Genomic DNA, 18163 nt, shown 5'->3' on the forward strand with positions numbered 1-18163 from the left:
ACCTTCATAAGTCTTATCTCTGAGCGATGATAGTGACATGATCCTGAAGTACAGATGCCTATTAGAGGAATGTGTTTGTGGATTAGATAAGCTAGGGGCGGCCATGTCCTGCTGTGGTTTGCTCTTGCCATGGCCTTCCCCATTCATGGCTTACTTGCCCTAGCTATGTTTTACGATGACTGCTATTGTCATTCTTATTTCGTGTCCATCCATGAGCCCATACCAGTCGGAGTGTCATGCAGGTTCTTTGAGGGGTGTGCAGGTTTTTGAAGAAAGCGCCCTTGTCGGCAGAAGGTCCAGGAGATGATCCGGCTTGGACGATCAGCCGCCCAATTAACTAAGTCAGAGCAAAAGGACGAGAGATGCTCAGGCAGGAGCTAAAGTGCTTGAGTTGCCAAGTGCTCATTCCATCCTTCAAGAGTGATGTGTGCTTATGCTTGCTTGTGTGTTCGGAGGTACTTTTCCCAGGTATCAACCACAATTATATCATAATTATTAGATTGAACTCTTCACCAGTTATGGACACCATAAGCAAACAAGCTTCCCTTGATCATAACCTATCCCTTGGCTCGTTGCTTCCTGCCTGGTAGATCCTCTAGTTTGATAGTCTTCCCCCTGTAAAGAGTTGAGGATCCTACCTAGAGGAGTAAGGTTGACTGCCAAAGGATGATCTAAGGATGCTGTTTACTTCCCTTGAATCTGATGCTTTAAATGAAAAGGGTAAGGAAATTTAGATACATTTTCAATAAATCAAGAGAAAAATTATCTAACCTTTTGTTCCTCCGTAACCCACACGCTGTGGCTCGACTGAAGGAGGGAAAGGAACAAATCAACACATTTCAAGAGTCGCTGCAGCCACCTTGAATCCACACAAGATTCCTCAATTATGCATGTGAGAAATGGAACTTGAATGGGCTATTCGTAATTGCTCGAGAAGGACAAGGGAATTTCGATACAAGTCAATAAATCAAGGAGAAAAGTATCTAACCTTTGGTTCCTCCACAATCCACTAGCTGTGGCTTGACTGAAGGAGATAACGGAACAAATTGGCTTGCTTCAAGAGGCACTGCAGCCACCTTGAATCCACCCCAGATCCCTCAATTTTGCATGTGAGAAGTTGATCTTGGAGGGGATACTGTCATTACTTATCCAACATGCAAAATTAAGGTATGGATGATGATGATGGACCATCCATTACCATATTAAGAAAGACAATGCCCTTGCCATTTCTAATCACTTCAATGTTTTTTTTTAATTATTATTGAATCCCTATTCCGGTAGGCAAAATGATAAAAACTTAAATTTTGTGGAAAGCTTTGTTTATGACTCCATAAAGTTCATTAGGAAATTGAAGATAGAATTATTAGCTTCAAGAAATTCTTGTCTGAAGATATATTTGATTTTCATCAGGCAATTGAAGTTTCAAGACGCCAAATTAAAGTAAGAGAAAGTGCAGCTGGTGGTGATTACATTTCAAAGTTAGAAGCTGCTGAGGCTAAATTGCAAGAACTAAAATCTAATATGGTAGTTCTAGGTAAGGAAGCAGTTGCAGCAATGACTGCAGTTGAAGCCCAACAACAAAGGTTAACCTTACAGCGGCTTATTGCCATGGTATTTCCCTATTTCTTCCATGCGATTAACTGTTAGTTTCCAGTTTTTATTCATGTCAAGTAACAAAATTCTCTTCTCTAAAGGTTGAGTCAGAGCATACTTACCATCAGAAAATCCTACAAATTCTTGAACAACTTGAAGCAGAGGTAACTAACCATCATTCTTAGTCTTATGAATATACTTTTTCTTGTAACTTCACTTTTACACACATTTCTGGTGGATAAACTTTTTTCATATGGAATACAGAAACTAAATTGTTCAACTTTGCTGATTGGCCACTTTACAGATGCTGTCAGAGCGCCAAAGAATTGAAGCATCTCCGAGTCCTGCTGCAGAAAACTATATGCCGCCTCCACCATCATATGAAGAAGTCAATGACATTTTTGTCGACTCTACTACTGATGTATCAACTGAAAATGTGCAATTCTTTTTAGCTGAGGTAGCCAGTGGCTTATATGTCCACTATATGAAGTTAGGTTATGCTAAGTTGTGCTCACGTGTGTTCATATATTCTATTTGTTCTGCAAGGTTATACAATCATACTTAGCTGAGACAGAAGTGGAGCTTAACTTGTCTGTTGGTGACTATGTAGTTGTGCGTAAGGTACGTGTTATTCTGCAAATGCATGCTGTGGAAGTAAGAATTTTATTTTATAATTGATGTTGGTTCAAATAGTAAAATAACTATAGGAATGTGACTTTGTTATAGAAAATTATCATTCTGATTGTATTTCAATTTTTTATTCGATCTTATTTTATGATGGCTCTAGAATGGGTCTCATAATGCTGATATCATGTGTTGACTATTTCCCTCAGTTCCTATGTCGTATGCCATTATTCATTCTTCAGCAATGATAAGATTACTTGTTTGTTGGTACCTGAAGGGTTTGAATTGCTGAAACAATTTCTTTAATGTCTGTTACATTAAATAGATGAGATCATTTTCTTAAACACATTTGAATTGTTTGACTCATGTTTCATATCACAATAGATTTCAAATTGAATGTAAAATGATAAGTTCATAAATAATCCAAAACCTAAAGGAACCCTGAGGACCTGATTCAATTCAATATTATTTGATATGAGTCACATTTTATCTGATTTTTAAGAAGGAAAAACACTATAAATTTCAGTAAATTAAATTTCACTAAATTAACTTGACCGTCAAAAAATAATTCATGTCATTGGAAATTGTTATATTAAAAGCAAAACCTAAAATCTCGTGTTATAGAAACCCCACGAGTTAGGCCTTTATATAGAAAAGAAGATAGACATCAAAAGACACAAATACCCTTTTACTTATTCTAACACTCCCCCTCAAACTTGAGAATATAGATCATATATACCAAGCTTGTTACATATGTAGTCAATCCGGGGACCTCTAAGTGATTTAGTGAATATATCTGCTAGCTGATCATTTGAGTTGACAAAACTAGTAGATATTTCTCCAGATATGACTTTCTCTGACAAAGTGACAGTCAACTTCAATATGCTTTGTTCTCTCATGGAAGACTGGATTTGAGGCAATATGCATAGCGGCTTGGTTGTCACATATGAGTGACATTTGTGTAACCTCTCCAAACCTTAGTTCCTGAAGCAACTGTTTTAACCATATAAGTTCTTGACTAGCAATAGCCATAGCTCGATATTCTGCCTCTGCACTGGAGCTTGCCACAACATTTTGTTTTTTGCTTTTCCAAGAAATAAGGTTACCTCCGATAAATATACAAAATCCAGAAGTGGACCTTCTATCAGAGGGAGATCCTGCCCAATCTGCATCGGAATATCCTACGACTTTAGTATGTCCTTTGTCTTCATATAAAAGACCCTTTCCTGGTGCACCCCTGATATATCGAACAATGCGAGTCACTGCATTCCAATGTTCTTTGCATGGGGAGCTAAGAAACTGACTTACTACACTCACTGCAAATGAGATATCCGGACGAGTGACAGTAAGGTAGCTTAGTTTCCCTATCAATCGCCTGTAACCGCTCAGGATCTGAAAGAGGCTCCCCCTGATTGGGTAGGAGCTTGACATTAGGATTCATGGGATTGTCGACTGTCTTTGAATTTAACATTCCTGTTTCTTCCAGAATATCCATTGCATACTTCCTTTGGGATATAATGATCCCATCTTTAGAATGTGCCACTTCTATCCCTAGAAAATATTTGAGTTTACCAAGATTTTTTGTCTGGAAATGTTTGAAAAGATGTTTGACTTGTGAAATTCCAAGATGATCATTACATGTGATGACAATATCATCAACATAAACCACTACATAGATGCAACCAGTAGATGAGTGGCGATAAAAAACAGAATGATCAGCCTTGCTTCGAGTCATGCCAAACTGTTGAATTATGGTACTAAATCTACTAAACCATGCTCTAGGTGACTGCTTGAGACCATATAAAGACTTCCGCAAGCGACATACAAGACCAGAGGACTCCCCCTGAGCAACAAAACACGGAGGTTGCTCCATGTAGACTTCCTCGAGCAAGTCACCATGTAAGAATGCATTTTTGATGTCCAACTGATGAAGGGGCCAATGGCGAATTGCAGCAATAGACAGAAAAAGACGCACAGAAGACATCTTGGCAACAGGAGAAAAGGTGTCGCCATAATCCAATCCAAATACCTGAGTATAGCCTTTAGCGACAAGACGAGTCTTAAGCCGATCAACCGTGTCGTCTACACCAACTTTCACCGTAAACACCCATCGACAACCAACCACTGACTTCCCAGGAGGTAGAGGAACGAGGTCCCAAGTCCCACTGCTCTGTAGGGCACTCATTTCATCAAGCATAGCCTGCTTCCATCCTGGATGGGCAAAAGCATCACCTGCAGTCTTTGGAACAGAAACAGACGACAGGGAAGACAGACAATAATAATAGGATGGGGAAAGACGATGATAGCTTAAAGAAACATAGTGAGGAGAAGGATTACGAGTGGAACGCATACCCTTTCGAAGTGCAATAGGAACATCAGAGTCAGGAGATGGGACCGGAGGAAACGACGAAGGACTTGGCTCCAAAGATGTGCCCACAGCAGTGTCAGTGTTGGTCGGCGGCAAAGCAGAACGAGGACGACGCTGATAAACCTGCAAAGGAGGAGACGAGGCCGGCAGTGATAGAGGCGCCTCCGGAGGGTAAAAGATAGTCACTGGTGCAGGTGGAGAGGGAGAAACCTGTGAAGCGGAAGGACCAAAAAAGGAAACCGACTCAAAGAATGTGACGTCAGCAGAGATGAAGTATCGACGAAGAGTAGGGGAATAACACTTGTACCCTTTCTGAGACCGTGGGTACCCAAGGAAGACACACTTATGAGACCGAGGAGAGAGTTTGTCAATGTCGGGATCAAGAGCATGAGCAAAACAAATAGAACCAAAGACTCGAGGTGGTAGAGGATGAAGGGACTGATGTGGATAAAGCACCTGATGAGGTATTTTACCCTGGAGAGTGGATGAAGGCATGCGATTGATGAGATAACATGCAGTAAGTACCGCATCACCCCAAAACTGATGAGGGACATGAGAATGGAGAAGAAGAGTCCGAGTGGTTTCAAGGAGATGACGATTCTTGCGTTCTGCAACCCCATTCTGTTGAGGGGTATGAGGGCAAGACGTGCGATGCAGCACACCATGAGATGTCAAGAAGGTACGAAACTGAGTAGACAAATACTCGCGTGCGTTATCACTTTGCAAAGTTCGAAGGGAAGTACCAAATTGAGTTTTTATTTCAAGGAAAAATGATTCAAAAATAGAAAACAATTCGGAACGATCCTTCATTAGATATAACCATGTACAACAGGAAAAATCATCTATAAAAGTAACAAAATACCTTGACCTCATTGTAGAAGAAACACGACTCGGACCCCAAACATCAGAATGAACCAAAGAAAAAGGAGACATGGCCCGACTCTCAATACGAGGAGAAAAAGAACTACGAACATGCTTACCTAATTGACACGACGCACAAGATAAAGACTCTAAGTGAGAAAGACTAGGATGTAACTGTTTCAACTTATTAAGACCTGGATGTCCCAACTGAGCATGAATAAGAAGTGGAGATGTCGCCGCCGAACCAACAAAAGAGGGTTGGTGAAGTCGATATAGGCCATGAGATTCACATCCGAAGCCAATCATCCTCCCCGTACTCCGGTCTTGTAAGGAAACAGACGTGTTTGTAAAAGAAATGACACAATCAAGAGATCGAGTAAGTTGACTTATCGACAGTAAATTAAAAGGAGCACTGGGAACATAAAGAACATTATGAACTGAAAGAGATGAAGAAGGATGAACAATACCAATACCCTGGGATTGAGTTTGGGAACCATTGGCCATGGTGACCATTAGTAAATTACCAGAAGTAGTGAGAGAGGAAAAAAGGGATTTATTACCAGTGATATGATCGGTGGCCCCAGAATCAAGAACCCAAGGACTCGAAGAACGAGATATGCCAGCAAAGGAAGTACCAACGTCTGCAATGGTAGCAGTGGAGCCCGAAGCCTGTCGATCCTCAAACCATTTCAGAAAGTCAGTATAGGAAGGTGTTGAAGTCGAATCAAGTGTTAACTGTGAAGTGGAAGCCGAAGGAGCAACAAAACTCTGAACAATCTGAGCAGCACGAGGAGGACGACCATGTAGACTCCAGCATTTATCAATCGTGTGTCCCGGTCGGTGGCAATGATCACACCAAGGGCGTCCTTTGCCACCCTTGCGAGGTGGAGGTCCTTTGTGTCGAGAGACCAAAGCTGACGAGTCGACAGGAACAGAAGAAGGCATCGTCAAGACTTTGGCCGGGACACGGAGAAGAGTCGCCCAGGTATTTTCCATGGTAGCTTCTGTGGGGCTGCCCAGGATCTGGTCACGGACATGAGAATAATCTGTGGGCAGACCATATAAAGCCAAAGACATAAAAAATTTCTTCCGATTTTCAAGCTCTTCAACAGGATCGGCCGCAGGTGGGAGCAGTTCATTGAAGTCACAAAGAAGGCTAGAAACTGAACCCAGATAATTTGACATTGAATCCTTAATCTGATTGGCACTGAGGATAGTCATGAGATCTTTACAAACTTGATAGAGTCGCCGAGAGGTGTTTGTAAAGAGTTGTTGAGCTTGTGTCCAAACAGCTTTGCAGGTTTTGTGAGTACGGAAGACATTCCTAAGAGATGAATGGATGGTGGCTCGGATAATACAACACAACTGAGCGTCAACCTTCTTCCACAGAGGACGATCGACGTCTTGAACATCTTCTTCAGTTTGAGTGAGATGTGTCTCATACCCCTGTCCAACAAGCCAAAGTTCAATGTGAGATGCCCAGGAGATATAATTTTTACCATCCAACTGCTCGGAAGAAAGGGGTGCAGTAATATGGTTGGTAAAGATTGAGGTATCTGGCTTTGGGGTGCCAGATGTAGCCATGAATAGAACTGTGAACTGGACTGTGCTTGCTTCTTCTGCCCAATCAGATGAATCCGAGAACGAGAACAGCCACCGGAAAAACTCGCAGCAGGGTCGGATGAGATGTAGAAGCTTCTACGGAGATGCCCTACTCCAGCAGGAACTCTTCGAAGCTTGCTGATGGGCTGCTGATGACAGAGCAGAGACAGAGCAGAAGCAGAGGCGAAGATTCTTGGCTGCTGATGATGGAGCAGGGACAGAGCAGACGGTTCTGTGCAACAGAAAACGGCAGACTTCGAAGCTTGCTGATGGGCTGCTGATGACGGAGCAGAGACAGGAGAAGGATTGGGGTTCGTGCTCAATCATTGGTCGCGAGCCTTAAAGAGGAGGGCGAAGAGATCAAGGAAGAAGTAACGAAGATATGGTGGAGACGAGGCGGAGCTCGGCGTCCACGAAACAGCAGGCGAAGCTCGGCAGAAAGAGACGGCCCGTCGCTGGAGGGCTGTCGTCACGCAAACCCTAGCCGCGAGAGAAGAAATGTCGCGAACCAGGCGGCGCGAGGAAGGAGGAGGGCCGACGAAGCGCGATCGAGGAGCTGGCACTGACCTGGAAACTGTGGAAAGGGAGGGCGACGATGGAACGTGGCGGCGAGCAGCTTCGATTGGGATCCAGTCGGAGTCTCGAGGGAACAGGAATTCGGCGCGAGGGAACACGAATTCGGCGCGGGGAAGAGAAAAAGAAATTAGGGTTTTTGCTCTGATATCATGTTATATTAAAAGCAAAACCTAAAATCTCGTGTTATAGAAACCCCACGAGTTAGGCCTTTATATAGAAAAGAAGATAGACATCAAAAGACACAAATACCCTTTTACTTATTCTAACAGAAATGAAACCCAAATCACTAAAATCGTAGATCTTTATTGTACGATAAAAATAGAAGCCAAAGAAGATGAACTTTCACATAGAAATAGAAATCTTTACCCTATGTAGACTTATGAGTCAGTAAGGCTGTAAGAATATGAAAAAAAGTTAGCGAGGGTGAAGTCCGAACCCCAACAATGGCGTTTGGGAGGGAAAGGCTACACTTCATTTTTTTCGCAGAGAAGGATCACATTTGTCTTGATGGGAGGATGGTGTTGAAGATGAGCAAAAAGTCTTCGCATGTTGAAATCATCTTTCTCTTCAACCATGTTAATGCTATTTAGACTTGAAGTCGAGAACAATGTTGGAGTTAACAATGACCAATCCTATTTTTGAAGAATTTCAAAGCAAATGTCCTAAAGTCATTTTGTTTCATTTAAAATGTTAATGAAAGATGAAAATGTTAATCAACATCTTCCATTGTTCATGTTATGTTACCAGATAGGTTGGTTTTTATATTGGGGATAAAGCAGGGATTTTTTTTTTTAACAAATTATAGCCAAATCTTGTGATTCATAATTGCATACTGATGCAGGAGGAGATCCAAAGTATTCAGATTTACATCTTTTAGATTTTTTTAATTGGTTATCTGTTTATTAAATTTAGTTTGCTTTTTCCTTAATTATATTTAATCTTGTCCTAAATCTTAGGGAACTAAGTCTTGTTGGTTAATTTGTCCTAGATCTTAGGGAATTAAGTCTGGTTAGTTAATTTTTCATTTAGATTTTTTTAGGGCTTTGAGAGCTATATAAACCTATGTGCCTCAGAATAATTTATATTTTGCCTGACGTCAGTTGGTATCAGAGCTTATTAAGATCCAATGAAGGGTCATTGTGGATGTGGTCATGGTCGTGGTCGTGGTCACAATAAGTAGGTTCCGAATGAGGAAATCCAGCATCGTGATCGTAACATCTAGGATGTAATGATGATTGAGGATTTGCAGAAACAAGTTGTAGAATTAATCCAACGTCTAGCAGCACGAGATTTTAAAGATCTTGTGATCTTTGATCGTAACTCTGAGCCTACTTTTGAGAATCCATATTACCATCGTACTACATACTGAGAATCGTAGTTGAGAGGAACGATATGGGGACTTTGGTTTTCCAAGTTGATCTTTCTAATTTTTTTGGCACATTACAGGTGGAAGGCTTCATTGATTGGATCAATGAAGTAGAGAGGATTTTCAAGTACAAGGATGTACCTGATCAAGTCAAAGTAAAATTGGTCGTTGTCAAGTTTAAAGGCCAAGCCTCAGTATGGTGGAAGCAACTTTGACGATCACGAGTGAGACAATGTAAATCCAAAATCACTGATCGGGAAAAATTGAAAAAACCGATGAGAACCCACTTTATTCCCTTTGGCTACGTGCAAACGTTGTTTCAACGATTCCATATGTTGATGCAAGGGGTTAGAACTGTCGACGACTATAAGGAGGAATTCTATCAGCTTATTGTTGGAACAATCGATCTGAGACCGAGGAGTAGACGGTAGCGCGATATTTGGGGGGATTACGACAACCCTTACAAGATTCCCTGAGCCTCCACTCACTCTGGATTGTTTCGGAGGCTTATCAGCGAGCCTTGACTCTTGAAAAACAGTTAAATCGAAAACTAACAAATAGGAGCAATCAAAATAATCGAGTTGTTCACCTTGAGGAGCTACGCCCTTCCCAGCAGCCACCACAAGGTAATCCTAAGACCTTTGTCAAGTGCTTTTGATGTAGTGAACAGAGGCATCGAGCTTCAAATTGTAAAAGATCCCTAAATAAAAAAAATAAAACTTGGTTGAGGAAGACATGGAGGATGAACTTGAACAGACACAAGAGCCTACCGGTGCCCAAGGAAGAATTGGAAGATGATTGACTGAGAACCAACATCTTTCACACAACTTGCACGGTTGCGGACAAAGTTTACAAGATGAATATTGATAGTGGAAGCTGTGAAAATATTGTATCCGAAGATGCTGTTCAAAAGGTACAGTTGAAGATAGATCGTCTTCCAACATCCTACAAGTTGTCATGACTTAGCAAAGAGAGCGAGGTAACCGTGGATGGGCGTTGCTTTTTGTCTTTTTCTATAGGGCAGCAAGTATTACGACCAAGTATGGTGTGATGTTGTGTCAATGGACGCAGGTAACGTACTGTTGGGATGACCTTGGCAATATGATCGCAGCGTCATTCACGAAGGAGATAAGAACACCTACACCCTCAACATTAAAGGGAGGAACATCATATTGGCTCCTCAACAAGAAGGAACCCCTTCAAATTTGGTAATCAATAGCTCTACACTATTTTATATATCCATATTTTTGAACGAGATGAAGCATGGAGATGTGGTATGCGCTTTACTTCTTTGCGAAAGTAATGTAATAGACCTAGACTCGGATCTACCAGCCGAGGTGCAACAACTCCTATTCGACTTTGCTGATTTGATGGACGAAGACCTTCCTCCAGGACTTCCCTCTATGAGAGACATTCAACACCAGATTGACTTTATGCCGAGGTCAAGATTACCTAACTAGCCGACATACCGCCATAGCCCTAAGGATGCTGAAGAACAATAAATTGTGGAGCTATTGAGACGAGGCTATATTCGCGAGAGTATGAGTCGTTGTGCAGTCCTTGCCCTACTCGTGCTAAAGAAAGACGGTTCGTGGTGCGTGTGTGTTGATAGTCGAGCTATCAACAACATCACGGTGAAGTATAAATTTCAGATTCCTTGCTTAGATAACATGTTGGATCAACTTTCCGGCTCTAAAATCTTCTCCAAGATCGATCTTAGGAGTGGTTACTGCCAAATTCGAATCAAGCTCGGAGATGAATGGAAGACCACCTTCAAGATACAACATGGGATATATGAGTGAATGGTCATGCCTTTCAGATTATCCAATGCACCAATCACGTTCATGAGATTCATGCATCAGGTCTTGCGACGATTCATGGTTGTATACTTTGACGACATCCTCATTTATAGTCTGACGCAGACTTTGCACCTTGATCACCTCCGAACTGTTTTTGAGAATATAAAGGCAGAATACTTATTCGTCAACAAAAGAAAGTGTTTTTTCTTCACAACCACAATTTCATTTTTGGATTTATTGTGTCTACTGATAGTGTCCGTGTAAATCTAAGCAAAAAGATACAATCTTAGAGGGGTGTATTCAATCAAGAGATTGAATGACTTTCATTGATTTTTTTTAATAATAGAATTTTATGGAGTTGATAGATTTTTATTGATTTTTATAGAATCTTATATAGTTGTGAAAAGAAGTCTATGGAGTTTTATAGAATTTTTTTTTGTAAGACTTTTACAGATATTTGTAAACTTCATGAAAACTTGTGAATTTATGGGAAAGAAAAATTCTGACGGTGAGAACCCTCGATTGTGTAATTTTCTAGAGAGAAAGGAATGTCTTGTCTTGTGAGAGTAGAAAAGAGAGAGACGTGTAGGGTTAAGGGGGGTGTATTTAATCTTGGAAAAGCATAAGTGGTCATGGTCTCGCGCGATATTTATCTTTGAACAAAATCTAAAATACCTAATTAAATTAATTTTTTTAATAAAATAATAAATATCATACTTGTCCATAATTTTTTTTTTCAACTTTTTATACTTTTGCCTTGTTTTGGCTAAAAAAAAGAGAGGATACATCTCACTTTATAATTTAAAAAAAACTTTAATTATATAATTTAAAATCCAAAAATATTATAACAATTTTAAATGTTTTTTATTTATAAATTTGATCCAAATTATCATGAAAGAAAGAAAAACACACGTAAAGAGAAAAAAGAGAGAAACTCAAAACGAAATATTCGAGCATATAGATTATCAGGCCAGCTGGTATAGGTTGTGGGTTGAGCAACAATTAGAGCCTTTATATCCCATGATTATCCTGACAAAAGGTTTATCTGTAGGTCCTTATAAACTGAAAGCTTCTGATGAATTGAAGAAGCAGATGATGAGAATCTCGAAAGAGATGGTCAATGATGTAATCAGCAAGGCAAACAAGCCTCTCAGTAAAGGTGAGGTCTTGTAGCGCTTGATGTTGCAGCTCACCTTGATGTTTGCCTTGCCTGTTCTAGGAATCTTGAGCAATTGGGCACTTTTGTTATCTCTCAAATCGAGTCACAATCTTGAGTAAATTTATTAAAAATGAAATGCATGCTCGAGACTTAAAACTTGTAAATTTATAAATGTACTCAAGATAATTTATAAATTTTTAAAGCATTTCATGCGAAGCTCATGATTCAACTTGAAACTAGTGAGCATGGCCTACATCACCTTTTATTAATTTATAAAAGTCTTCGCATGGAAATTTTTATAATTCAAGTTTCTAGTTTATTTATTAAATTAATAAAAGTCTTCGCCTCACCAAATGAGCAATTATAAATTATGAATTTGCTTGAGTCACAATCATGAGCTTTGCATGAAATGCATGCTCGAGAGGAAACTAGAAGAGTGGAACGATTGGGGTACGCAAAGGGTGATGTAGGCCGTCGAGAGGTTAAATAAGGATTGGGCCTTTAAGATCAAAGAAATAATTAAAATCGAGGAGTTGGAAGAGAAAAGGGTTATTCGTAAAAAATTAAGGCGATTTGAAGTCCATAGAAATCTCATGGGTGAGGAGAAGACTTTTTATTTTATTTTTAAGTTGTATCAAGTGTTTTGGAGAACTCTTATTGTTTAAAATTTGTATCCAAGGGATTTTAAATGAACCCATGAAAATCTAGTAAAACTTTGGATATAAGAAGATTTTTATAGAGTTTTAAAAAGTCAAGTTTGAATATCACATGACTTATTAAAACTCTATAAAAATCTAGTTTGAATATCACTATATTTCTATAAAGTTTATAAAAGTCTAGATTGAATACATCTAGACTTTTAAAATCTACAAAAGTCAGTCAAAGTAATTAAAACTCCAACATTGAATACACCCCTCTTAGAGTGGTCGCAGCCAAAAACTATTTACGATGTCCGAAGTTTCCATAGATTGGCCTCTTTCTACCGTCGGTTCATCTGAAACTTCAGTGCCTTAATTGCTCCTATCACCGAGTGTCTCAAGGGGCACGAGTTCAAGTGTACTGAAGCAGTTACAATTGTTTTCAACCGGTGAAGCAAAAGATGACTGAGCATCCATTCCAGTACTTCCAGATTGCAACAAACTATTTGAAGTAAACTGTGACGCATCTAACATTGACATTAGTGGAGTTCTAAGTCAATAGGGATGTCGATTGCCTTCTTAGAAACTATTTAGTGTCAAGAAAAATTACTCCACCTATGACGTGGAATTCTACGCTATTGTGCAATCCTTGAAGCATTAGCGTCATTATCTCGTGCAGAAGGAATTTATCTTGTTCATTGATCATGAGGAGTACATCAACGACCAACACAAGCTGAGTAGTCGACATGTCAAGTCGGTAAACTACTTGCAGGAATTCAGCTTCACGCTGAAGAATCAATCCGGGAGTCTCAATCGTGTTGCTGATGCTCTAAGCCGTTGTTTTTCCTTGCTTACTACCATGAGCATTAGAGTTGCCGGCTTTGGATCTTTCTCAGATATGTATGTTGTTGAACTCTCCTTCGGCAAGATATTTTAGGAGGTAACTAATGAGCTTTGTAACGACTTTATTTTGTATAATGGTTTATTTCGTGAACTATGATTATGCATTCCAGATTGTTCCTTAAGATAACACATTATGAATGAATTGCATAACGAAGGACACCTCGGCCGAGATAAGACATTAGCCCTCATTTCTTCTTACTTCTATTGGCCCAAGCTAAACATTAGCTCATTTGTGGATTGTTGCTTTGTTTGTTAGCAATTTAAGGGAACCCTTACCAATGTTAGTTTGTATACTCCCTTACCAATTCCCGAAGTCTTTTGGTGCGAGGTTAGCATGGATTTTGTATTGGGTTTACCCCCGCACCCAACGGACCACATTTTATATTCTAGTTGTGGTGGACCGATTCTCTAAGATGGTTCACTTGTGCTGTGCAAAAAAACTATGGATGTTGTTCGGACTGTCACCCTCTTCTTCAAAGAGATGTGTGTTTACATGGTATAGGGGTGTCAATTCGGGTGGGTCGGGTCGGGTTGAGTTTTTTTTTTTTTTAACCCAACTCGAACCCGCCCGAACCCAAGTTCAACCCAAACCACCTCAACCCGAACCCGAACCCGACCAACCCGAACCCGACCCATATAACCCGAAAATCTGATTAAAAACGACTTTTTTGGACTATTTTCCCTATAATTCTTCACTTTTATCTCAATACTTCATCATTATCATACAAGCATGATATTAATATACATAAAAACATCTAAATTTTTAAAATAAAATTTGATTTAACCCCAAAAAAACCCACAAAACCCTATATTTAAGCCAACCCGGGTCAACCCGAACCCGACCCGACCCAACTCGAAACATTTTTACTCATCAACCCTCCAACCCGAACCCGACCCGAACCCGAAAATGTCCAACCCGAACCCGATTTTTTTCGGGTCGACTCGGGTTGGGTCGTCGGGTCGGGTTCATTTTTGACACCCCTAACATGGTATTTGTCAAACTAATACTTCATATTATGATACTAAATTTGTCAGCCAATTTTGCAAGAGTTTATGGGGAAAGCTTGGGAAGAAGCTAAACTTCAGCAGTGCCTATCATCCTTAGATGGATAGTCAGATCGAGGTGGTGAACCGGAGCTTGAGAAATCTTCTGAGATGTCTCATAGGAATCAAATCGAAGCAATGAGATCTAGTTTTACCTCAAGCGGAATTCACATACAATAGATCAAAGAACAGAACCAATGGTTTGATCCCTTTAGAAGTTGTTTATGGACGAAACCCATTCGTGGTACTGGATTTAGTCCCTATTTCACGTCCAGGATAAGCTAACCCCATGACTGAGCATCTTTGGGTCATTCATGAGCCGGTTAAGTAGGCTATTCAGGAAAGCAACACCAAGTACAAGATGGCAGATCGACATTGACGTCAGGTTCTTTTTGATGTTGGTGATATGGTTTGAGTTGTATTAACTTGTGACCGTTTCCTTGTTGGTGAATACAACAAGCTCAAAGATCGAAAGATTGGACCTTGCGAGGTACTAGAAAATAGTAACGATAATGCATATAGGTTGCGCCTTCCTAGTCATTTAAAAACTTCTGATGTTTTTAATGTGAAACACTTAAGTCATTGTGCTATGGAGCTGGATATACCCACCTTAAATTCGAGGACGAGTTCTCTTCAACTCCAGGCGACTGATATAGGAGGGGTCTAAAGTATTCAGATTTGTATCTTTTTGGGTTTTTTTTAATTGGTTATTCGTTTTTTAAGTTTAGTTTGCTTTTTCCTTAATCATATTTAATCTTGTCCTAAATTTTAGGAAATTAAGTCTTGATGGTTAATTGTTTTCTCGAGAAGGTTTTGAAGCCTAGCTTGGGTTACTTCTTATTTCGTTATTTTTCTCTTGTTTCTCGTTAATCTCTCAAAAATTTCACGCCCTAGAATAATCTATATTCGCTCGACGTCAGATACACTTAACAATTCAAAAAATCGATGGATTCACGATTCATAATTTGAAATTTTTTCTATGTGCTCTATGATCTGAGCGACAATTTCACAACCTTTGATTTTGAAGCGATCGATTAAGTGGTTTGGCAACTGATTTCCTCTTAAACTTTCTACTTTATCTTGTCATGCTGTCATCATGATGTGTGACAACTAATTTGATTTTTAATATTCAAGGATTAAGATAACAGATATAGAAAGTGCCTGGTCTAATTGGGTGCCCCTATTCAATTTAGTTTGATCAATCGACGAATCTTGTTTATCCACGTCCCATTTGATTAATTTTCAATTATTTTTTGGATTTAAATGAAACTTATTTGGTTGAAGGCATAACTCCTTAAATTGCGTCTAGACTGATGTTCAAGACACAAACTAGAACCATGTAGAATTGTGGCTAACATTGACAGCTTTCTTAAGGAATGAAATAGAATAGGACTAGAGTATGAATGAAATTTTGTAGTTAATTGAAGAAATAAAGGTTTTATTCTGTCTCTATGCTGGGTTTGGAGATATTGTGCAAGTAATAGGATGGTGCAATGTTATTCAACATTGCATTGGCACTAAGCACCCACCAACCACACTTTATGTCCACCCTTTATGTTGGACATTGACATTGCCAATTACTACATGTCAAAGTGTTGCAGACAACTTGTTAAACATCTAGATCCAAGATGGAGTATATTTCTTTTTAGTTAGGTTGAGTCCAATCAACATTGGAAAGGAAATGAATGTTTTTAAAGGATATTTATGGAAAATAACAATTAGGCTGCAATATTATTTATGTAGGTTGATGGGAGGAATGGGAAGCAAGAATGCTAGATTGAAAGAAAATAATATTATTTTCTCATGAGTTCTGATTTTATTCTTTAAATTAAAGGCACGAATAGCTACATCAGAATTATGAGTAATGGAATAACCATTCCTATGAACCTAAAATGCTATGAGTTTTGGCTAATTTATGCAATACCTGCTACCCTGAAACAAAGCACCAGACCTAGTGAGTTGGAAGATAAATTACATTTACTATGCAGCACTTGCCGTATTTCTGGCTTTAACTTAGTAAACTATGAAAAGATTTAGAGTGGCAGTCATATGTCTGGTTCACAGAGCAGTTGATAAACTCTGAAAAGGTTTAATCTGTCTTATTATTTCATATGCTCATTCTTTTTCAGTTAATAGTTAAAGCATACAAACTGCACATAAGTTGACAAATTTTCTACTATGGTGACACTGGTAGTGTTACTTTGTATGTATAGTCGACAGTCTTGATGATATTATTCTATGGATGCCAATTCACACAAGCTGAATCTTACTAGGTGATCTCTAAGTTCTATTCATGATTACCCCTAACTATGCAAACAGGTGTTCTCAATCCTCCACTATCTGAGCATCTGTCAAATGTTTCTTATTTTCGTTTTTGTTTACTTGTTCCTATTACTTAATGACAAAAAGCTGCCCCCAGGGCATAGTAGAGACGGTGGGTGCATGACATCTATGGCGTAATAGGCAGGGGTCGATTCTCAGGAATTGACGACCTAGGGTTTATCCCACCATGCGCCTGACGGCTGTGTACTTACATGTACCTCCCTCCATATCCGTGGAGCCGGCACTAGGGGGACTGTTAATGTAGAGAATCTATATTTAATGACAAAAAGGTGTTATTTAAACTGCCACAACCACGTAATTCTCAAGCCAAAAATCCTACTAGTTTCCATTTGTTTCCACTTACTGATCTGATTGTTCACTTGCAGATTTCAAATAATGGTTGGGCAGAAGGTGAATGCAAAGGAAAAGCTGGTTGGTTCCCTTTTGCGTATATGGAAAGACGGGAGCGAGTGCTTGCAAGTAAGGTTGTTCCGAACCTATAGATATCAATGTTTCATTAGATGCCGACCTCGTGCAGTGATGTTTGCATCCATAAGCTGAAAACATATTGGGTTTGCATCTACTCTTGATCCCCCCTCCTTTCCTTTTTTCTTGCATGTTCTGTCTATATATATGGCTATTTTTTGTAAGCCTGACACATGATCGTATCTTGTTTATGTCCGATCTAATTAATCTAGATACTATATTATTGTGAATCCACAGTTTCTACAGTCATAATGGTCAGCATATCAAACAAGTTATTGTCTCTAGAAATAACTTGCGGATATTGAAACATAGTTATTCCTTTTCCGTATCGAAAAATCCTTTTAACTTTGAATGACTTGTGGTAAGTTTTGATTGAAAGATGTTCCCAGGTATTTCTACTTGATTTCTTCCTTAGGTATATGTTTATTGTTACTTTCATATATAATGAACGACCTTTACCTTCTTGTTCTCGTTATTGTTGCACCATCTTCGTTCTCGTGCTTTCATTTATTCCTTATCAATTAACTAAGTTCTATTGTCTTGATAAGTTCTAAAATCGTGGGCTTCGAAGTGTTTATTCTTGCCTTGATTTGTTAAATCGCCACGAAGTGTAGTGACAATTTAAGCTATTTTGCTTGGTGTTTTTTTTAAAAAATTCATCTAACTAAAATACAAATCATGCACTAAGTTGTGTAAATTAAATTATATACATTTTTTGAAAATTTTAATAATTTCCTTTCAATCTAAGCTTTCTCTTTATTGTTTCCATGTTACCTTGATGAGATGTTGCCTTTAGCTTCTTTCTTTCTTTTTTTTTTTCCC

The 18163-nt window shown here is 39.2% G+C and overlaps 1 protein-coding gene across 1 annotated transcript in view; it reads left to right on the forward strand.

Annotated features, from left to right (window-relative positions):
* The window catches only part of LOC122042435 (SH3 domain-containing protein 2-like), a 42661-nt gene extending 24992 nt beyond the window's left edge, over positions 1-17669 (forward strand). The window contains exons 6-10 of the mRNA XM_042602561.1: positions 1411-1611; positions 1695-1757; positions 1898-2050; positions 2140-2214; positions 17242-17669. Of these exons, the coding sequence (XP_042458495.1) occupies positions 1411-1611; positions 1695-1757; positions 1898-2050; positions 2140-2214; positions 17242-17358 (609 nt within the window). The 3' untranslated portion in view covers positions 17359-17669. The remainder of the gene's footprint in view (positions 1-1410; positions 1612-1694; positions 1758-1897; positions 2051-2139; positions 2215-17241) is intronic.
* The last annotated feature ends 494 nt before the right edge of the window (positions 17670-18163 follow it).

The sequence above is a fragment of the Zingiber officinale genome, chromosome 2A (genome assembly GCF_018446385.1).
Source record: "Zingiber officinale cultivar Zhangliang chromosome 2A, Zo_v1.1, whole genome shotgun sequence".
In the NCBI taxonomy this organism is placed as follows: Eukaryota; Viridiplantae; Streptophyta; class Magnoliopsida; order Zingiberales; family Zingiberaceae; genus Zingiber; species Zingiber officinale.